The following is a 20,486-nucleotide window of genomic DNA, read 5'->3' on the forward strand; positions in this document are numbered from 1 at the left end:
TTTGCCATTTGTAAAAACCTTAAAAAAAAGTTAGAAAATAGCCTATATAAAATTTTCATAACTGAATCAGCTACAACAATGTTTCAATAAGTTTACTAATTCTTACCTTAAAGTTTGCTGCTACTGCATAATATGTATTTTCATTAGGAATAGTTTTGGTCAAGGTACCTTATTCAGGCTAGAAGCCATATTTAATTTGTCATGAAAATGAGTCTGTGAGTATCTACAGTCCATTTAATAGGCTTGTAAGTTCTATTTATAATTTTCACAACCAGAAATAACAAACCTCCCAAAGTTTTAGAGGAATAAAGTAATTGATGCAATAGGCCTATATCATTTTCATGTTGAATGGATTTTAACATTTTAATTTGGCAATTTCTTCATGGCTAAAAAAGGTCCACATATCCACCCACCATCTATTTACATTAGATTGTTAAACGTGATACATATTTAACAAATTTTATAACAAAAAAGAAATTGGATAAAGATATAAAAATCAGGAATATATTAAGTAATAGCAGTAGTAGTAGCAGCAGCCTAGTAGTAGTAGTAATAATAATAATAATAATAATTATAATAATAATTATAATTATTATTATACAGAAATAGATGAATTAACAAAAAATATTAGTCGTGAACTATTATTCATGACACAGAACAGCAGCTTCCTCTATTTTGTAAAAGGAAGGATCCAATTTCATAATGAGATTAAAGTGACCAATCAGCGTTTCTGTTACAGCTTTTGCTCCTTCGCCGGTCCAATAATGAAGCTCTATGTTCAAAACGCGGAAATACAGAAGTCAACGGTAAGCGTATTGGTGTAGTGCGCTGAAATATTGTAATGTCGTTATATCATCCGTTTCATTTAATAATATATTTGCTTTATACATAAATCACCTCCATTTTGTGACACAGAATAATGCGGAAGTCTGCGACAGTTGCGTTTTTGATGATTCGCCAGATTTAATATGTACAGTGGGCTTCTGCCGCCGGGTCTCACTGAGGCTGACCTGAGCTCTGATGATGATGATGATGATGAAGGGGTAACATCAGAAAATAGACAAGTACAGACAGACGAGCACCTCTCACTTCAGTCAGGCACAGAGCCACATCCAATTTGTCTACAGGATGAATGTAATACGACAAAAACTGATTTGCACAATTATGATGCATCTGGGGACGAGTGTCTACCTGGAGTATCCTTGGATAACTGGCAAGTACGTGGACTGACCGAAGTTATGTATTTATATGCTGTTATATTGCAAGAGAGTGCAGATCATGGATTGATCAAATTTTGTATTGTAGTTCGAATTGTGCAGCATAGGCTATTTAAACACTGCAGTATAAACAAAGCAAGTTGCATTCATTTCAATCTGCAGCATTTATTTTAATATCATTATGTGAGTATCACTGATTGATATCTCTTTGCAGAGGTTCAAAGATCTCCAAAGAGCAAAAGATGATCAGAGAATGAAGCAACCACAAACTAAACGGCAAAGGAAAAGGCGCCACAAGAAAGGTCAAGTTGTTTTTTCATTATATACCAGTGCTTTTCTCCTATACTATTTCTGTTGTGGTTTATAGTATCTGATGTATTCAAGATTTCCATGCAAACATAAACAATGTATTTTTTAATGGAGTTCCCCATGCCGTCACAATGATGCCATGCACTTTGTTTTGGTTGTTGGGTGTCCAGTAGGATTTGGTAGAACTAATATAATCCACATGTACTCTACTTGTGGAGATAAACAACACAATTTTACGCTTTCTAATAAATATGTCTTAGTACATGTGCATACCTTTTTAGACACATTGAATTAACTTATTTTGTTTTTTATACCTCAAACAGGTGGGACACAGAATTGCGACACTGAGCAGAAAAGGTATGGTGGACAATTATGGAGAGTTAATGATAACTAGATCAAAGTGCTTCCAAAGTAGACCATTCAAACAAACATCATTACATGAGTCAGCAGGTCTATGAGCGAAACATGTGTAAACAACTGTCTTTAACTTTTTAATTTGTTTTTCAGTGGTGAAGGAATGCATAAATTCAAATATATTTCTGAAATGTTTTATTTGTTCACTGACTGATGTGAGAAATATTACATTATTACTCTATAATACACTACACAACTCTTCGCATAGTATGTGATCGGCACAAAACTTTTAAAGTTCAGACTAAGAATCCGTCCAGTTGGACAGAATCAAACATGTTTGATATTTTGAGCTGATTTTAGAACAGTGGTTCTCAACTCCAGTCCTCGGGACCCGTTGCTCTGCACATTTTGTATGTCTCTCTTATCTGACACACTCAGTTCAGTTCATGGAGTCTCTCTTAACGAGCTGATGATCTGATTCAGGTGTGTTAAATAAGGGAGACATACAAAATGTGCAGAGCAGCGGGTCCCGAGGACTGAAGTTGAGAACCACTGTTTTAGAACACATTAGGTGTATCGAAATATTTGCATACTGTCTGAGTAGGTACTACATTTGAAAGTGACATGAAGGCCAAGTATGGTAACCCATACTCAGAATTTGGACACACACACCCGGACAGCCATTTTTGCTGTGGCGCCCAGGGAGTGATTGGGGGTGAGGTGCTTTGCTCAAGGGCACACAGTCATTTCCTGCCGGTAATGAGAATCGAACCTGCAACCTCGGGTTACCAGTCTGACTCTCCAACCATTAGGCCACAACTGCCCCGCATTTGAATTTGAATGTACTTCATAACTGTTAAAAAAAAAACGTACATTCTATGTAGTATGAATATGTGGATTATGAATGAAATTCGGACATACTACATCTGCAATGTTGTTAATGTTACGTGACCTACTAGCGTTAGCTGCGTTGCTTCACTGGCATTCATAAATCCTCTCCAGTGGCCTCATGGGATCGTAAAGTGTCCATCAAATGCACGCCTCAGAATCTTGGAGGAAGTAGTAAGTTATCCTGGTACTTTTTGCCTACAGTTTTTCAAGTACTATGTATTTGATACATAACAGTGCTTTTTTGGCGTATTGCTTTTCGCATACTATATAGCCTAGTAGGGAAGTATTCAATCTTGGACACAGTGATTGTTTTCATTTGTCTTGTGACGTGAGCTTGTGTTCTGGTAGTCTGGTAGTGTGTGATTCTCAAGTGGGTTGCTGTATGGTGCTTAGTGTTTTAAAATCTTTTTAAATTGTAAAAGTTGTGGTGTATTCCAGACTTGAGGGGAACAAATAGAACATCTAAGTACAAAATTCTTCATATTTGAAACCTCCTGCCTATTTCACTAAGCACACATATATACCGAAACACTGACTGGCTCTGTAACTCACCAGTTATAGCAGAAAATAATTGAATCTCACAAAGTGTACATGCTAGTCCTGGAGTGAATAATAATAATAATAACAGAAAGACTTGTCATTCTGTGTCTTTGCCCAGGGAGGCTGAAGAGAAACAGGAGGAGCACTGGAAGGAGCTCACGCAGTATTTTGGCATCAATGATAGACTCAAGCCTCCTCCTTGTAGCAGACCTCCTCTCATGGTAACAATGATTTCCTCCATCTTCCTCTACCACTCTGTGGGTGTCTTAATTCCACTCTGATGCTGAAAGCATTTTTATCCCTCTGCCTCTCTCTGTTCTCTGTCGACTGTATATGTAACTCGTAATTGTTTCCTCTATCAAATGTGAAAGACAGAGTGAGGAGGCGTCCTTTCTTCCACATGACACTGAGCATAACAGAATAGATCATATTATATTTAATGATGAGATTACCTTAATCTTGACATGAGGATGTAGCTGCACTGTCTGTTCTGGTTGGTGTTTAATATTTCTTATATGAGGTGGATTTCTCCATTGAAAGCCACAGTACAATGGAGTCAGGAGCTCTCTGTAATGCTGTAATTCAGAGATAGGGAGGGGAACGCTTGCAAATCAAATACACTGGACAGCTTGTGTAACATACGACAGTAAGATTTTCCTCACTCAGAAGCTGAAAGGGCATCATACGTAGAACTGCATAAAGAATATAATAACACAGCATATGCCATTATTTGTCCTCTGTAAATGGACCTGTTTTTAGTATTACCCACTCTTCCATCATCACATTTAAGTTGGTATTGAATATCAGCCTCCTTGAGTTTCTCATTTTGTTAAAAATGTTGCTGTAGAATCGTAGTTTCGTAGAGATGATTGTTGCATAGCCCTTTCGTATTAGTTATATTAATACTTCCTTTAATATTAATGTGTGCTAATTCTGAAACTTCTTCAAACGGTTTAAACATTTATGAAATGTTTGGATTTGAAATAAAGATCTGATTATGGCCACATTGGTTGATTTTAGAAATTGGTGTGAGGAAAATGAATTTTTTTGAGAAATGTTTGAGAATTTTTACGTTTGGTAATAAATCGACTCTCAAGTCATGATTTAAAAAAAACAACATTTCTGATCTTCTAACAGCTAAACTGAAAATATGATTAAAAAAATATATAAAAGGAAAAATTGCAGGGTAGTTTTTAATGAACTTTTACAGTGCAAAGAAGTAATTAAAGAGCCATTAAACTATTTAATATCTAATATATTATTTTCTTTTTCAATTATATTAGGATTTATGTTGGAATTTAGTGTGTATGGCTGCATTGTGCTGGCACATAAACATTGTTGCTTTACTTCCTCTGAGTCTGTGTCATAAAAAAACATTTTTTATGGCATTTACTCAACAGAATTCACCTTATCAACACTGTAGCTGTTATAGCAGGAACAGTTTTTTTTTTCCTGTGGAAGCTGCAGAGGTTTGCTTATATATTTTACAGCTTATTTAAAGGGATAGTTCACCCAAAAATGAAAATTCTATCATTGTTTACTCACCCTCAAGTTGTTCCAAACCTGTATGAGTTTCTTTGTTCTGCTGAACACAAAGGAAGATATTTGGAAGAATGTTTGTAACCAAACAGATCTCGGTCCCCATTGACTACCATAGTATATTTTTTTCCTACTATGGAAGTCAATGGGGACCGAGATCTGTTGATTACAAACATTCTTCCAAATATCTTCCTTTGTGTTCAGCAGAACAAAGAAACTCATACAGGTTTGGAACAACTTAAAGGGTGAGTAAATGATGACAGAATTTTCATTTTTGGGTGAACTATCCCTTTAATTTAAAGCAATAATATATATTTTTACAGTATATGATTTCTGTTCCTTGTGAGATGAGAGCAGAATATGTGAGAAAAGGATTCAAGAAAGCTGACTTTGTACATTGGCTCATAATTTAATTTCGTCATGCAGGAGTTTCCTGATTAAATTTTCTATAAATAAGTCTCTTTAAGTGCAAAGCTTTGTAAACAGAACTAATTCATTTGTAACTTCAAGCCATTTTTGCACTAATGCACATTACTTATCATTCTGCAGCAATAGCTCAAAACATTTTTTTTTGCAGTTATTTTAATTTATAAATTGTCATGTAAGCAGAATATTGGCAAATGTAATTTGTTTTAAGTAGGAAAACGCTACTAATTCAATTGTCTGTATCGTTTAATGTTGAGCTCAAGTAATTTAGCATTAGCAAGTTAAAATATTGGGTTATTGAGTTAAAATATTGTTTTGATTATATATATATATATATCTGGTTGTCCTGTTAATTTAGACAGCTCCGCTGCTCCATTTTCCCTCGCTTTCAAAGGCTATATCTTTTTTTATGGATTAAACATTATTAAAAGGCTGAGCGTATGCTGTGAAAGTACATTTTAATGGAGTTGTGAGTGAGGCTGATTGGAACAGTCCCTCTGAAATGTTTACCTAAGCAGAATGAATATTATATGACCGTTTGTGAAATCACAGCATGGAATATACATTAGCTTAGGAATAATTACGAATTGAAGTATGTATTGCATTATGTATGCATTGCTAGTTTTCATGTTTTGTTTTGTTTTGTTTTGTTTTTTACCATAAGGAGCAACAAATACATCTAGAATGATTGAAACTGGTAGAAAATGAGAATGTTTTGTCTTTGTTTTTTGGGATTTTTGTCTTATGAAGATCTGTAGTAGCAGACAGAGAGCTCTGCTCCACCAGTCCTGCCGCTTTGATGGAAATATCTAATTAAAGACCAACATTTCTGTTTGGTAACCTCCTGTGGCTAGACAGATTTTTTTGCCTAATATTTAATCAACCAACGATTTTCATTTACGAGAGGAAATCTACATATTTGTTGTAATGGCAATCATATTAAAACGAATGCCTGGGGGAGTTTTTAAGTTACTCTTTGATTTTTTTTTTTTTCTTCTTCTCGTCCTTCTATTTCTATTTGAAAATCACTTCATTTTATTTCCCTCCTTCTCATCTTCAGTCAGGCCTGGAAAAGAGCATAGAGAGTGCCATCGCTGAAGGGGACTATGGGAAGGCTGAAGAACTGAGTGACAGTCTTGCTACTCGAGAGGTATGTTGCCCAGATAAGCCATCTCGGGGGGCGCGCCAACTGTGACAAATTGAGCTAATGGGTCTGCGGACATTTTGCCTTGCAAAGACAGAGGCTACAAACACACACACATTCACACACACTTGGGCTGAAAGTCTTGCAACCCTTTTACACTAAAGTTAATGGAAAGCCCTCCCCCAGTTAGAAGTACGGCTGTGTCTATAGAACTTTCGGTTCTGCCTTTTAATGAAGGCTACAATGCTTTCAACCCGAGCGCTAAAACATTTTCAAGGTGCCAGTTTTACACCTTTGAAGTGGGCTCATACCTAAATACAGTGCCTGCAGTTTTAAAAAAGACACATTTTAGGAGTGTACGTAGGATCAAGCGCTTCGAAGCTAATTTGGCAGAAAATGTAACATTCGCACAGCTGTAATTGCAGTTAAAAAGACATTCAACTTTTCTGAAGTTGGGGCAATCATAACGGGCAATATTTTTAAGCCTCGCAACTTTGATTCAATGGAATCTGAAATGCATTCCACTAAATTCCGGCCTTGGCTTTGATTCCAGCATTACTGTGTGGAATTGATGTTCACTGTCAACCTTCAACCGTTTAGTACAGAAAAGATTTGGGTGTGTGCTTCCAGTCCACGTATCTATACATTTGGTGACTTCTAAACATTTGTATAGAAAACATGATTTTTATTTCTTCAGTCACTCAGTCCACCCCAAACCAAGTGTTTTTAATGCAGAAGTGCTTTGACTAAAGAACAATTGTGCAAATGTTTTCTTTCTTTCTGTCTTTCTTTCTTTCTTTCTTTCTTTCTTTCTTTCTTTCTTTCTTTCTTTCTTTCTTTCTTTCTTTCTTTCTTTCTTTCTTTCTTTCTTTCTTTCTTTCTTTCTTTCGTTCATTCTTAATTTAATTTGTTAGTTTGTTCTTTCTTTCATTCTTTCTCTCTTTTGTTCGTTCTTTTTCTCTTTCATTCGTTCTTTCTTTCATTTGTTCTCATTCGTTCGTTTGTTCTATGTTGTCAGGCAGATTTTATAGCAGGTGTCAGTCTGCATACCAACAATGAACCAGCTTTATTTCATCATGCTGTGCATTACAACATATTGCATAAAGTGGTAATTAATCTTCTGTTAATAACTTTATATTTAGGTGTACTAAGTGGTTTGTGATACTCATTCTGCAAATCCTTTTTGTGATAATTTTCTTTTACGGTTTATTGCTGTACTGCAGCTGTATTTATTCCTGGCTTTGGTGTATTTAAATGTAGTTTTCAGTTTCTACAATAATTAATTTTCTATTAAGATTAATTTTATAGTTTAATTGTGGATAAAACAGTCTCAGGTCATGCTTCGATAAAGCTCTCCCATCCAACTGGGAGGAGCAGTGTTAATCGTGTTAACCTCAAATATTAGTTTCCTACGTAATCAATTACAGCTTCTGTTTCTCTTGGCGTAAATGCGAAAATGACACCATTTACTCCGCACTAATGAAATCATATTGTGGTGCTGTTGATTGTTGATTTGAATCAGTTCAAAGCAAAGTGATAATCACGCTCCTAACAAGCGTAGAGCCATGGGAACAAGTATTAAATAGCTCAGTAATGCTAACAACAGGCCCTTGGTTTATAGGCAATTTTCTTCTGAGAGTCTTTACGTGGTAATCCATACAGATGCCTCTTACGCTTATCTCTGGAGTATCTCTGTGGTTTTATCTTTTTCTTTCCCAGGTAGACAGAGACATAACGGTTTCTTTGGAAACATTTCATCATTACATGGGCTTCATTGTGATGCCACACGGCTATATCAGCCTTTGCCTTTGTTCTTTTGTTTGGTTGAGAATGGCAGATTTAAGCATTCCTTCACAGAGAGTTTATCTAGACTTCAAAAGCAGGTAAAGAATTTCAGAGATGCCATCATGCTGTCTAAATGCTTGCAAATGACAACACTGAAATGTTTAAGGTTAGTGCCTCTTATCAAATAACACTGGTATTGTAATTATAGCAGGCTGCGTTATTAGTTTGCCATGGCTTGCAGGTAAAAACACAAACACAAACTGCATGGCTTTCCTTTTTGATTGACTTACCAGGACCATGTTGTCACAGAAAGCTTCTTAGAGCATCAGTGGATTTGAGCAGACTTAGCAGTCTCGAATCTCTCGCTCAGCCAGACAGCTGAGGTGTGCCTCTGACAGAACACTGGCAGTCGCTGCGCACTAATGCCACTGTTAGCTGCTTTATTTGTTCTCCACTAAAGACTGTATATTACAGTTTTCACCAGGTAATGTGCATTTGTCATCTGCTGGACATGTCTCTTATGCTCTATAGATTGATTCAGCATCCCTGAGATGTAGGTATGGCAGTTTTTTTGTGTGAACGTGCCAAGAGAAGATCAAACTTGCATGTTCTTTCTTTGTATCCAAACTTTCCTCAGCCATGTTAATGGTAACACCATTCTCATGTAGTTTGTGCATTGATAGGGTAGGTTGGTTGCACATATGGAAGATTATTTCTAAAATTTGAAGGGTTTCAGGTGTAGGCATATGAGTTGCACCATTTGTTATTGTAGCCATACTTTATGTCTGTAAAAGTCTCTTATTCTCAACAAGGCTCCATTTATATGATCAAAAATACTGTAAAACTGTAGCATTTTGTAGTAAGGTTTTAATTTAATATATTTTTAAATGTAATTTGTCCCAGTGATTACAAAACTGGATTTTCAGCAGCATTACTCCAGTCTTCAGTGTCACATGATACTTCAGAAATCTTGCTAATATGCTGATTTGGTGCTCTATTCTTATTATCAATGCTGAAAACAGTTGTGCAGCTTAATCATTTAGTGAAAACTTTGATACAATTTTTTACAGCTTTCCTCAATGAATATAAAGTTCAACAGCGTTTATTTGAAATGCATGTTTTGTAACATTACAAATGTCTTTAATCTAGGGTGACCACCTGCTAATAAGCCCAAGGGGGGACAAGGGGTATGTTTCTGAGGGACAATGTGGGACACTGTCTGGCGCGGCGGTGCCCCCACCCCACTGGCAGACTCACTGATAGTGGTTTACCCATTTCTAGCACATACCACCTTACATGGTAATAATGCCCTATTCCCCTAAACGTGTAATTGCTGATGTATGCTCATGAATAGGCCAACCAATGTGTATTTTTTTTCTAAATAAAGATTCATAATATTTTGAACATTCAATGAATTGACAGATGTACTTCCACTTAAGATTTACTATTTAATTTTATTTATTTTTCATTACAATTTATTCACTTTAAATAAATTATAATATAAAATTATAGAATTAACAGGAATTGTAGTTGCTCAACACCACAGGAACAGTAAAAAAAAAAAGTATTTAAAAAAAAATACGATTGACATCGTATTCCCCTCCATGTCCGATTGAGAAGGACGTTTTGCAAAGGTCACAAAAAGCCCTCTCGGTATCCCCCTCAACACCTTTCAGCCACAAATATTCATTTCCCCATTCTTGTTTCTTGTACTCACACCTTCTCTTTTTAATTGATGATGACGGTGCCTCTCAGTCTCTTTCTCGAATTTTTCGAATTGGAAAGCGCGCATCTAAAAGTTCCTTCCTTCCAAGTGTGTCTGGTATGCGCGTGCGTGCGCTGTCATGACAACTACGAAAAAGTTGACAACAACCTAGTCAGCAGTTCAACTGAGGGGTGGGTGTGGCAACAATAGCGTGCTGAAATGTCAAGTAATGTTCGTTTGTCTGCTTGGGGCTCGAGGATATAGAGCGACCAACTTTTTTTTGAGCAAGCATAGATTATGCGTGACACGGTCTCAATTTGCGGGACGCATGAATTGGGCTTCAAACGCTGTGCGCGCACGCGCTACGCGGGACGGGTGGTCACCCTACTTTAATCTCACTTTTGATCAGTTTAAAGCATCCTGGTTGAATTTTAACTTATCTCTGAAAAAATAATCTTACTGACTATCTATCTTTTGCTGTTGTTTATTCCAAATTTTGCCTTTTATTTAGAGGGAAGTAAAGAAAAGAAAATGATAGAAAGTTTAAAAGGGAGGAAAACGATCTGAAAGTTGAATGCCGGATTTGAACTTGCATGTCCCATATGAACACCAGAGCGCAATGTGCTATTATTATTATTATTATTATTATTTTATTTGAATGGATTTAACCACTACACAACCAACTATATACTAGATAAACAGAAATATGTTGTTCCTTTTATAGAGTCCTTGGGGGCAATTTGGGTATTAGTGAAGCATTTTATGCCCTGATTTCTAATCCGGCTAGTATTCATTATCACAGCGCTCCGTGCGGCCACAGAGCTCTCTGCCCAGGATAAATGTTGTTGCTGTTTGAAATAATGCAGTGAACAGGCAATAATCCCAGCTGTGGCAAGCCTCAATTTCAAGGTTCTAATAATGTTTGTGTTTACTGCTCTATGAAATATCATACATTCTGTAATATGTTTACATGCTAATACAGCGTTAAATTAAAGGGTTTAGAAGTTGATGAGACAGTGATATACTAAAGGTCGTGTTATATTTTTTTTGAGCAACTTGTTTTTAACTAATGCATGGAATAGAGGTATTTTTATTGGTCATAACCGGTTAATCTGTTAACTTTTTTTCTTTTCTCTCAAATCAAAAGTTTTATTGCTTTTATATTAAAAAAAAATCTGCTGTTTTGAAATGTTTAAATGTAGCCAAATTATCGGTTGCTTCCTTGTTTAGCTTTTTTTTAATCATATGATGATATTTTCCATGTTTCCTTTAATCTGCAAATTAAAGCAATTTGTTAAAACCTTCTTTCAAGTTATCATAAAAAGAGTGTGTTATGTGGGCTTTCATCTTTGTCTAAGTGTTTAAACACAAATGTGGATAGCAAAGGGTTCTTTGAGATTTTCCTTTCATGAAAGTGTATTCAGATATTCTGTAGAAGGTTTAAATTGTTTTTGTTTTTTATTCACAAAGCGTTTTATAAAAATTGTGTAAAAGGTGAAAGCTTTTTAATTGATTATAATTAAATACAGTATTATCAAATTCTTCACTGCTTATCCTCTATCCAAAAAAAGACACAGGTTCTAGTCCAAAATCCAACTGACCTTTTAAAGGTACACTCTTATAAAATAAAGGTTCTTTACTGGCATTGATAGTTGAACCTTTTACATCCATAAAACCTTTTGATTGCACAAAAGGTTCTTGATAGTGGAAAAGGGTTCTTTAGATTATTAAAATGTTCTTCACACAAATAAAAAAGTGTGAAGAACTGTTCACTGAAAGATTCTTTGGGGAATCTTTTTTTTTTGGAACATGTTTTGCCAAATACATCTTCCCAAAGGTCTATGTACATTGTTGGAAGAGTTTCAGGTCTCAGACTTTAGGACCACAATATAATACCTTGAACATTAAAAAAAACACATAATTTAGTTTACCTTTCAGAGATTATGGCAAAACTGTGACTGTTTGAAAATGTTGTTTCTGTTGTGACTTTTAGATTCATTGTTTTCAGATGTTTTGATTTTGAATGGCTTTTGTCTGTAGAGAATGAATTACTTCCGTCAACTTATTTTTAAGGGGTTTCATTGAGCCTTCTAAGCATATTTTAATAACAAGAGCTGCAGTTTGAGTCTCAGTGGTAAAGACGAACTGAGCAACGCTGAACAAAGGACTGTCACACTTTATTATTTCCTACAGTTTTTCTTTGCCCTGATCACAAATATTAGCTCCGCATTACCACTTCAAAACGTAGACTTTCTAGTCTCGAGCAGTGGGGGGTTCTGCGTCCATTTCAAGTTCTCCAGGAGTCAGACAATATGAAAATGATTAAAAGGAAACGCAGTCTGAAAATAAGTTGTTGGAGGGGGCGCAAAAAGATAAAGCTGGGGGAGCTAGCGAGAGTTCGAGAACACAGGCACATATATTCTTCAGTATGCGAGTTAGATGCTCGCATTTCTTTTGAGTCACAGTCAAGATTATACATTCGCGTTGGCTTTATTATGATCGGTACACCTATTAAATGTGTTGCATTGCTTCATCTCCGAGCAATCAGCTGGGGTTTTGTCCTAATATGCGGTTGAAATACAATGTGTCTCAGCAACTACGAACAGGCATATCTCTAACGACAAAGTACTTTGTGTGTTCTTTACAGGGGTGTCATGCTATTTGAAGTGCCAGTATTGCAGTTAGGTTAAACTCATTGACACCAATCCAATTAAAATGCACTAGTTTGACAGCTTTTGTGAAGGAAGATAGTTGGCTTTTGTACAGGCTGCTATGGCTTGGTGCATTAAACATAATGTATGTCTATTTATTTATTTATTTAATTATTAATCATCTTAACGGCTTTCTCCTGATTTTTAAGCAGCGTGATTAGGTATTTTTAGCCCTTTTCTCCGTCTATAACACCCAATCTGTAACGAAACCCCGGACTGGCTCTTCCTCCTGTGCGGGCCCCTCTGGCAACAAGAAAACTGCAAAGCAAAAACTCTCCTCTTTGTTCCAATTTCTTTCAGTATTAGCAATTTATCACAGAATGAACTTTTATTATATCTGTAGATGACTCGCATTAAATTTTTGCCCATTAATTTTGAAATGGGTTTTGAAATGGGTCCTAAGCTTTTATCAAATGCTGGGGAATCTCATTTGGATTATTGTATTTCATTAATTACTTAATAGACAAAGCATACTTTTCAATGTAGATTTTTTGTGCTGTTTAATTAATTAGCATGTTTTCTCTTTTAATTAAAGCCATTTTTTTCGAATGAAAGCCCACAGCAAAACACATATATAATTTGTTTGTAATTAGCCCTTAATTGGTGGTAGTGGAAGCTTAGCACCCTCGTTTCCTTTTTTTTCCCTGATTGCCATTTTATTGCCAGTCAGTCATTAATTAAACTGTTTTTCTAATTAGCTTATAAAACTGTTGATGGCACATTATTGTAAGTGTGAGTTCAAAGCTTGCTAATAAGCCTTGCCTGCTCAGAAGAGGGAAGATAATGAAATGCGCACAAAGCCAGCGAACTTTCAGACTTTTTTCCACTCCCTTGTTCCCTGAAGATGACAGTCTTATGTATCTGGAATCAGATTATTGGGGCTGAAACATAGAGAAGCGCATTATACCGAGAGCTTTTCCAACTAGATCCCCCTCAGAGAGGCTGCTTCTCTGTATGTCTTGTAATGCTGTTTGTCAAGTTGGTGGCAAGATTACAGGAACTCCTTGTCTTATTTCCCCCACCAACCCCTTGAGACTGATAAGCTATGTTAACTGGATCTTTCACTGTATACAAGGATATCAAGTGTAGGACTCTCAATATGTCACTTTTGTTGAAAGGATTTCGTCGGGTATTGTCACGGGAGCGTGGCCTGTTTCGTTTCATTCAGGCAATGCAATGGTTTCCATGAGATTTCCCTTGGTATTATTTTAATGCAAGCTATGATTATTCCTATCTGTTCTAACGTGTTTGGCATGACAGAGCAGAATTACAATGTTATTGATTTATTGGTGATATTAGAGAAAGGCAAAACAGTGTTTGTAAGAACATGTAACTAGTTCTCAATATACAATGTTGGTATGATCAATTGATTAAGCAAGTTATGGGTTCCACTTACTACCTTTCTGGACTTTGAAATTGGTAATATTGTTTTTTTGGGGGGGAGTGGTTTGTAATATTCTCATGTATGTGGAATTTAGTAGTTAATTTAATTTAGTAAGTGCTATCTATCTGGCCAACTAAAGTTTGAACACAAACAGCCTTAATTTGTTAATCATTCCAGCCTTATACAAGTCAACTATGTCCATGTTATTTTGGCTTTAAGGTCTGTGTATGTCATCTGTTTTACAGAGTGAATGTTATGTGTAACAGTTATTGTATAAACCAGTTTACAACTGTAGCAGTTTTAAGGGTTTGCTACCATTGCTTTTTCGGTATGTGTGTGCGAGGGAGAGCCTGGGTTATAGATGCGGTTTTAACTAATTTAAAAGCTTTTTTTAAACAGCTGCATGAAAATCAGATTTTTTTTCCACCACACTTATTTATTTTAAAGCCAGTTTTTCAAGATATAACAACTAAATAATATCAATATATATTTATACTTTGCTCCAATATACAGTAGTTTGCGACCTTTATTGTCAAATATTTGTGGAAGGCTCAAAAATGAAAGATTGAACAATTCCCTGGCATCAGGGGACGGACTAGCATTGTAATTGTATGCAGAATGCATATATTGCACATTAGTGTTTTTGTGTACTTCACAGCAGCCACTGTGGCAGTCAGTGATCTACTATACAACACCAAGTAGGCACTGCATCACTGTTGACTTCACCCACCTAGTGGCCCCACGTTGCAGTTACAGGGCTGAGCAGAAGGAATTCATCCCTCGCAGACCTTTCAAAGGTCACATCATTAATAGCGCTAAATAAACCCAGCACTGAATAAGGCTTTTGCCGAGGACTGGCGTAAATGGCACACAATTCCTTTAAAGAGGAGAGAAGAGAGGTAAACGACAATGGAAATGCACTGAATGTAATTCTTACGGAAATATGGTAAGGTTTAGTGTGACTACCTAGAACAAAGAGCACAAGCGCTTTTTGTTGTGAATGTTACCCCCCCAAAAAAGCCCACTTTTCCCCCCTTTTATTTTGGATTGTGATTTTCATTCCTTTTTTTTCCTGCCCTGCATTTTTCCTCTGTGCCCGCATTTGATGTGAAAGGATTTGGCACTAAGTCACAAGAGAGGGAAAAGGAGGGGGGGGATAAGGATGAAAAAGGAGGGAAAATCATGAAAAGTGGATCAAAAAAGTAAATGAAAAATAATGTCATATTACGGAAAATATGAGAGGCTAATTTGTGCCGACTTTTTGCTAATTTTGTTCTTGCCACAGAAGAAGTGCTGTCACCTGCTCTGCGCTACACTGATGACAGTGCCAGTGATCCATGAAATAAGCTGCCGCCGGCTTTGTTCTGATAAGAATGAACAAATCTGCACAATGTACTGCGCTCCGAATCTCATTTTCATACTTGCATGCAGGCTAAAAGAAATAAGCTGTTTGCAAGGCTTGATTAATCAGACATTTGAGAGCGCTTTTTTTTTTTGTCTCTTTGATCTGCTCTGTCTCCTAGGTAACTTGCTTGACATTAATGTTGAGCAGCGGTAAAGACAATCGTGGATTGTAGACTGGACTGATTAAAAAAGAAAAAATTAAGACCTTTAATGCTTTGAAAATAGTAATGTGTGTGAAAATTGGGGAGTCCCAGCTGGGGGTGGCTTTATTTTTGGTGATAGGGGCAAAATTTGGTTAAAGCTGGAGCGCAGGTTAATGTGGGTAATCCTTGTGTCGAAAACGCAGATAAATCTTAAGATTTAAACCTCAGAAGCCATTTGGCATCCTCTCATTTTGTTGTCTCAAAATGCTGCTTTTCACCAATGTCATTATTGTGTCATGTTTATCGTTTCCCTTCCGCGATAGCTTTAGCACCTATTCCGCTTAAACGCGCCTCTCCAAAAACACCCTGGTGTGAATTATCTGCGAGCAGATCTGCGCTAAACACGGGCATGATCACCCATTATAACTTCCCTCTCTGCGCTGTCTTGCTAGAAAACATGATTTATGGCTCTTAAAACCTCCAAAAAAATGGCAAGGATTTAAAAAAACTGTCATAGTGTGTTAGCCTCAGGTTATGCAGACGCCTTTACAAATCTTCCAAGTGCCTGTATAGATGAATGCCTCGAGGGCCCAGCCGGAACCCCGCTCTCTCAGCCTGCTAAAGGCCTTATCTTAAATCCAAGCAAAGTACCATTAATCTTTTTGAAAGACCTTTATGGCTTTTAATGTATCCCAAATTAGAACATTTTACACCCTTGGTTCCTGAAATATGGCGATAAAAAGCCTTTAGAGTTTAATTTCTCCTTCCTGCTCGCTCTGACCTGCCTAATCCCAGCATGCATTAGGAGATATTTTAGTTTCAGTCTTTCTAATAAAGTTTATCCCACTTAATTATAATTGAAACATTTTTTTCCACTCTCTTGCTCTCTCCAGGTTTTTTCGAGCCTACAAATGGTGGCACATTTCCTCATTACCAATTGAGTTTTTTTTTTTTTGCCTGTGTTCCCTCTGATTGTGTTCTTTTACTGTTCTAAAGAATTACCCTCATATCCCCTCCCGAAAAAAAAAAAAAAAAAAAAAAAAGGCAGTGGGTTAAAAAAAAAAAAAAAAAAAGGGGTTTGCGAATTGTTCCAAGTGTTTATCATAGTTTCTTGCGGTCCAATAATAAACCCATCCCAGGAGTGATGGAAGAGGCCCGGACTCTCCTTTTGTTTCCTGAGCCCTCTGTGTCACTCTGGCTATTGGAATTAATCTAGCCACCCCACACACATTTCCCCTCACTGATACCGCCGACATGTGCCTCTCGCCCTCCTCCATTCATTTTGCCATCCTAAGTGCGTGCACTGCAATTTTCAGAATTAAAGGTCCTCTTTAGATGAACAGATTAAGTATATGAGATAATAACATTAATTATGCACATCCATGCTGAGTGGTGGAACGGAGGGTTGGGTGTCCTACTTCTATCTATGAACCACCAATTCTTTTTTTATTTTCCAAACTCGAGCATGTGCATGTCCGTGCGGGATACGCCATCCTCGCAGTGATGAAGATATGAACCAGAGGCATTCTTCGAGCACCACCTTGACGCACTGGCAGTGTTGGTGAGGTTTGCCAGGCAGACTGATTTTCTCCAGCTAATGGAGCTTGTCTCTGTCTCCTTCTCAATAGCTGGCCGTGAAAATCGCACAAGCCGCCGATTGCCGTGACTTCGCTAGCACCAAACAGGAAGCGGAGGCTTCCCGGGCAGCCCAAAAAAGGAGGAAGCAAATCGCTTGGGGGTTTGTTGTGTTTTTTTCTTCTTCTTCTATCTGTCCCCAGTGCTGATACCCTGCAATTTCATTAAGTCACTCTGCATTTCACACTTTAAATGTCCCTTCTTTCCTGGACTATGTGTTAACTCGTGTATTCACTAGAGCTTTCTAATGAGTATGCGGGTGCTGCTCATCTCTTTGGTCAGTCTCTGAATGCCCATTGAATAATGTGAGCTAGAAGTAACCACAATATAGAGATTTTGTTTGCATTGACTGCAATTGTATGCAAGCATATTTATCCAAAAGAATCTGCTTTGATTGCTTTTTCTTTGCATTGCTTTTATAAAAAAAATTCTCTAAAATTCTTGATTATTTTAACTCAAGTTTGTTACTTTCAATGTTTTTTTTTTTGTTTGTATTTTTAGGTTTGAAGCAAAGAAAAGATGGGAAACCAAAAGCAATATGGGATTCATGTGACATTCACACCAGTTGAAATGTTTTTAAAAAGATGAGTAAAGATTTGGCATATTGATAATTGTTTCTAGAGGTAATCTTTTCATAATACATTATTATCGCGCTCAAATTCCCTTTTTTGTCATTTAACATTTTATTTCTCTCTGAATCAGCTTTTTTGGTCATTCATTCAGATTTGTGGGTCATTTTTAGATAGCTAAATAAATTCTATAAGCACACCATTATTGTAAGATTGGTCGTTATTGTATGTATTTTCGTTCTTTCTCTTATAATTAAATCTGGCGCGTACAACCGCGCACGCCATTTATTTACTGCCGTAAGTGGGTTAATCAGCAGCTGCTTTTTTTCTTCCACGGAGGTATGGAGCGAGGGAAGAGAAAGGAGAGATTAGGGGCCTAATGCAATGTACAGGATAATATGCAATAGGATTTGCCTGGGCAAAATGAAATTTGTCGGCTGTAAGGAGGTTTGAGCAGTCATAAACGAGGAGTTTAGTCGGGTTCGAGTGTAAGATGACTGTGTGTGAGGGAGAAAACGAACATGGAGATGGAGAACGGCGTGTATGACTCTGGACTGAACACATGATGCATCTTTGAGAGGATTCCTGTTGGCAGTGCATTTTTATAAGCCTGTTTATCAGATAAAATCCAGTTGACTGCTCTTTTCAAATATGAAATGTATTTATTTCTGCATAGAATGTATAGATTATATTACAGTATGTTAATATAATTATTTAAAGCAGCAGTTCACCCAAAAATGCTAATTCTGCCATCATTTGTTTTGTTCCAAACCTGTATGATTTTCTTTCTTCCAAAGAACGCAAAAGAAGCAGCTTTAAAAAAATGTTAATGCTGCTCATTTCCAATAAATTAAAGTGAATGGGGACCAGGATCTGTCAAGCTCCAAAAAAAAACCCACAACAAAACACCAATGAAAGCATATGATTATATTTGAAAACTTCTTAGTCTAAGTTTAATGGGTGGACAGACTAAAATGTAAGTTGTTGATCAATGGAAATCTTGCTTGACAGCCATGGTCACCTTTTGCTTCCATAGTGTTGAAAACAATGGCATAATTCTGCTATAAACAGCTCTTATGTTCCACAGAAGAAAGTAAGTCACATGAATTTTAAAACACATGATGAGGGTGAGTGTATATTGTTGAGGGGGATATATATATATATATATATATCAGAATGATTCTTTATGCTGAGCACCTTCCTTTTTTAAACATCCCTCCCACCTTCACAGCTCTGTCTCATGAGGTCATTAGCGGGAATGTGGAGACTCACTCCCTTGATTTATGCTCTGTTGGCCTGAGGCGGAGACATCTGTAATTTTTAGGGCTTTGACATACCCACCCTGACAACAGCCAACTGACAACTGTAGCACAAACTTGTCAGTTCTGCCTTAAGGCAATGAGCATGGTTTCAGCCCTGCTAGTTAACACTGAGACATCTCGCTGAAGGAAAAGCACTGCTCTGTTGTAAATGCCATCTTTAATACATCAGTCAAATTGTGATTGTTACATCACTAGGAAATTAAGTCTTAAAAGATTGCAGGCCAATGATTCCTTATGATTAAAATCTTGAAGTCTTTTAGAAATTACTGTTGAGCATGCTTATTGAATAAACTGAATAAAAAATAGTGTAATATGTGTTTTTGTATATGTGTATAGGGAAATAACCTACAACTCATAAGTTTGGGGTCTGCAAGGATGCATTAAAGTTTATCAGAAGTGACAGTAAAGATAGGCTATTTACATTGTTACAAACAACTTATAATTTAAACTTGCTCATCAAGGGATCAAATCATATATTAAGCAGCACCACTGTTTTCAACATTGATAATAATAAGAAATGTATCTATCAGAATGATTTCTGAAGGATCATGTGACACTGAAGACTGGAGAACACTGGCTGCTGAAACTTCAGCTTTGCCATCACATGAATAAATTACATTTTTAAATATATTAAAATAGAAAACAGTTATTTAAAATTGCAATAATATTTTACAATATTACTGTTTTACACTATTTCTTCTTCAGTAGGGTTTTGTGTTCAGTATCTGAACATTCAATTTCACTGACATCTGTTATTTACCTATTATTTTTCTATTTAAAAGTACTGTTCTGCACTCAGATGATCTGTAAAACATTACAAGATCTTGCTGAAACTTTGATTTATGCATATTTCCATGCGTCACAAACATCCTATGTTTAAAACAAGTCCAAGGCTAAACCACATCTCATCAGTCTACCATTAGTCATCTTAGGCTTTTTGTCTTTAAGGAGATCACATGTCATCACCTATGAGGTGCTAATTACACTCATCTTGCGGAAGGCTTCACACTGAATGTCTCATCTGCTGAAAGATAACATCTTTTCACTGCTCCGCCGTACATCACCGGACTGAAATTCACACTCATTTACAGTAGGAACGATTGGGTGCATACGCAAAGGCTTGTACAAAATATTTTTATTGTTACATTGCACAACAGCCTGAAGAATGTTTCCAACAGTGTTGTGAGGTTTGCCAGAGACATCTATAATTATTAGGTATGAAACACACTGTTAGCCAGATTTTGTCTTAAAGTGGTATGTGATGTTTAAAGTTAAAGCGAATACAAATGATCAACCCTTTAGTTTTCTACAGAATTGCACTCTTTTAGCAGATGCGGATCCTCCATCCATATAAATATATAGTGTCAGAGACTGGCACGTAAAAGAAGAAATTGTTGAATAAAGTCGT

General features: G+C 36.6%; 1 protein-coding gene across 2 annotated transcripts; it reads left to right on the forward strand.

Moving 5' to 3' along the window:
* Positions 1-752: 752 nt before the first annotated feature.
* On the forward strand, positions 753-19,393 carry fam204a (family with sequence similarity 204 member A). 2 transcript variants are annotated; one of them, XM_079856140.1, is made up of 8 exons: positions 753-806; positions 916-1,217; positions 1,432-1,519; positions 1,850-1,883; positions 3,430-3,532; positions 6,337-6,426; positions 17,181-17,290; positions 17,689-19,386. In XM_079856140.1, the coding sequence occupies exons 2-8, from the start codon at positions 969-971 to the stop codon at positions 17,738-17,740; spliced, it is 726 nt and encodes a 241-aa protein (XP_079712266.1). In that variant the 5' UTR covers positions 753-806; positions 916-968; the 3' UTR covers positions 17,741-19,386. The 2 variants fall into 2 exon arrangements, with proteins under 2 accessions (XP_079712266.1, XP_079712265.1); XM_079856139.1 differs by having other exon boundaries at positions 775-1,217; positions 17,689-19,393.
* The last annotated feature ends 1,093 nt before the right edge of the window (positions 19,394-20,486 follow it).

The sequence above is a fragment of the Squalius cephalus genome (assembly GCF_949319135.1).
Source record: "Squalius cephalus genome assembly, chromosome: 21".
Lineage (NCBI taxonomy): Eukaryota > Metazoa > Chordata > Actinopteri > Cypriniformes > Leuciscidae > Squalius > Squalius cephalus.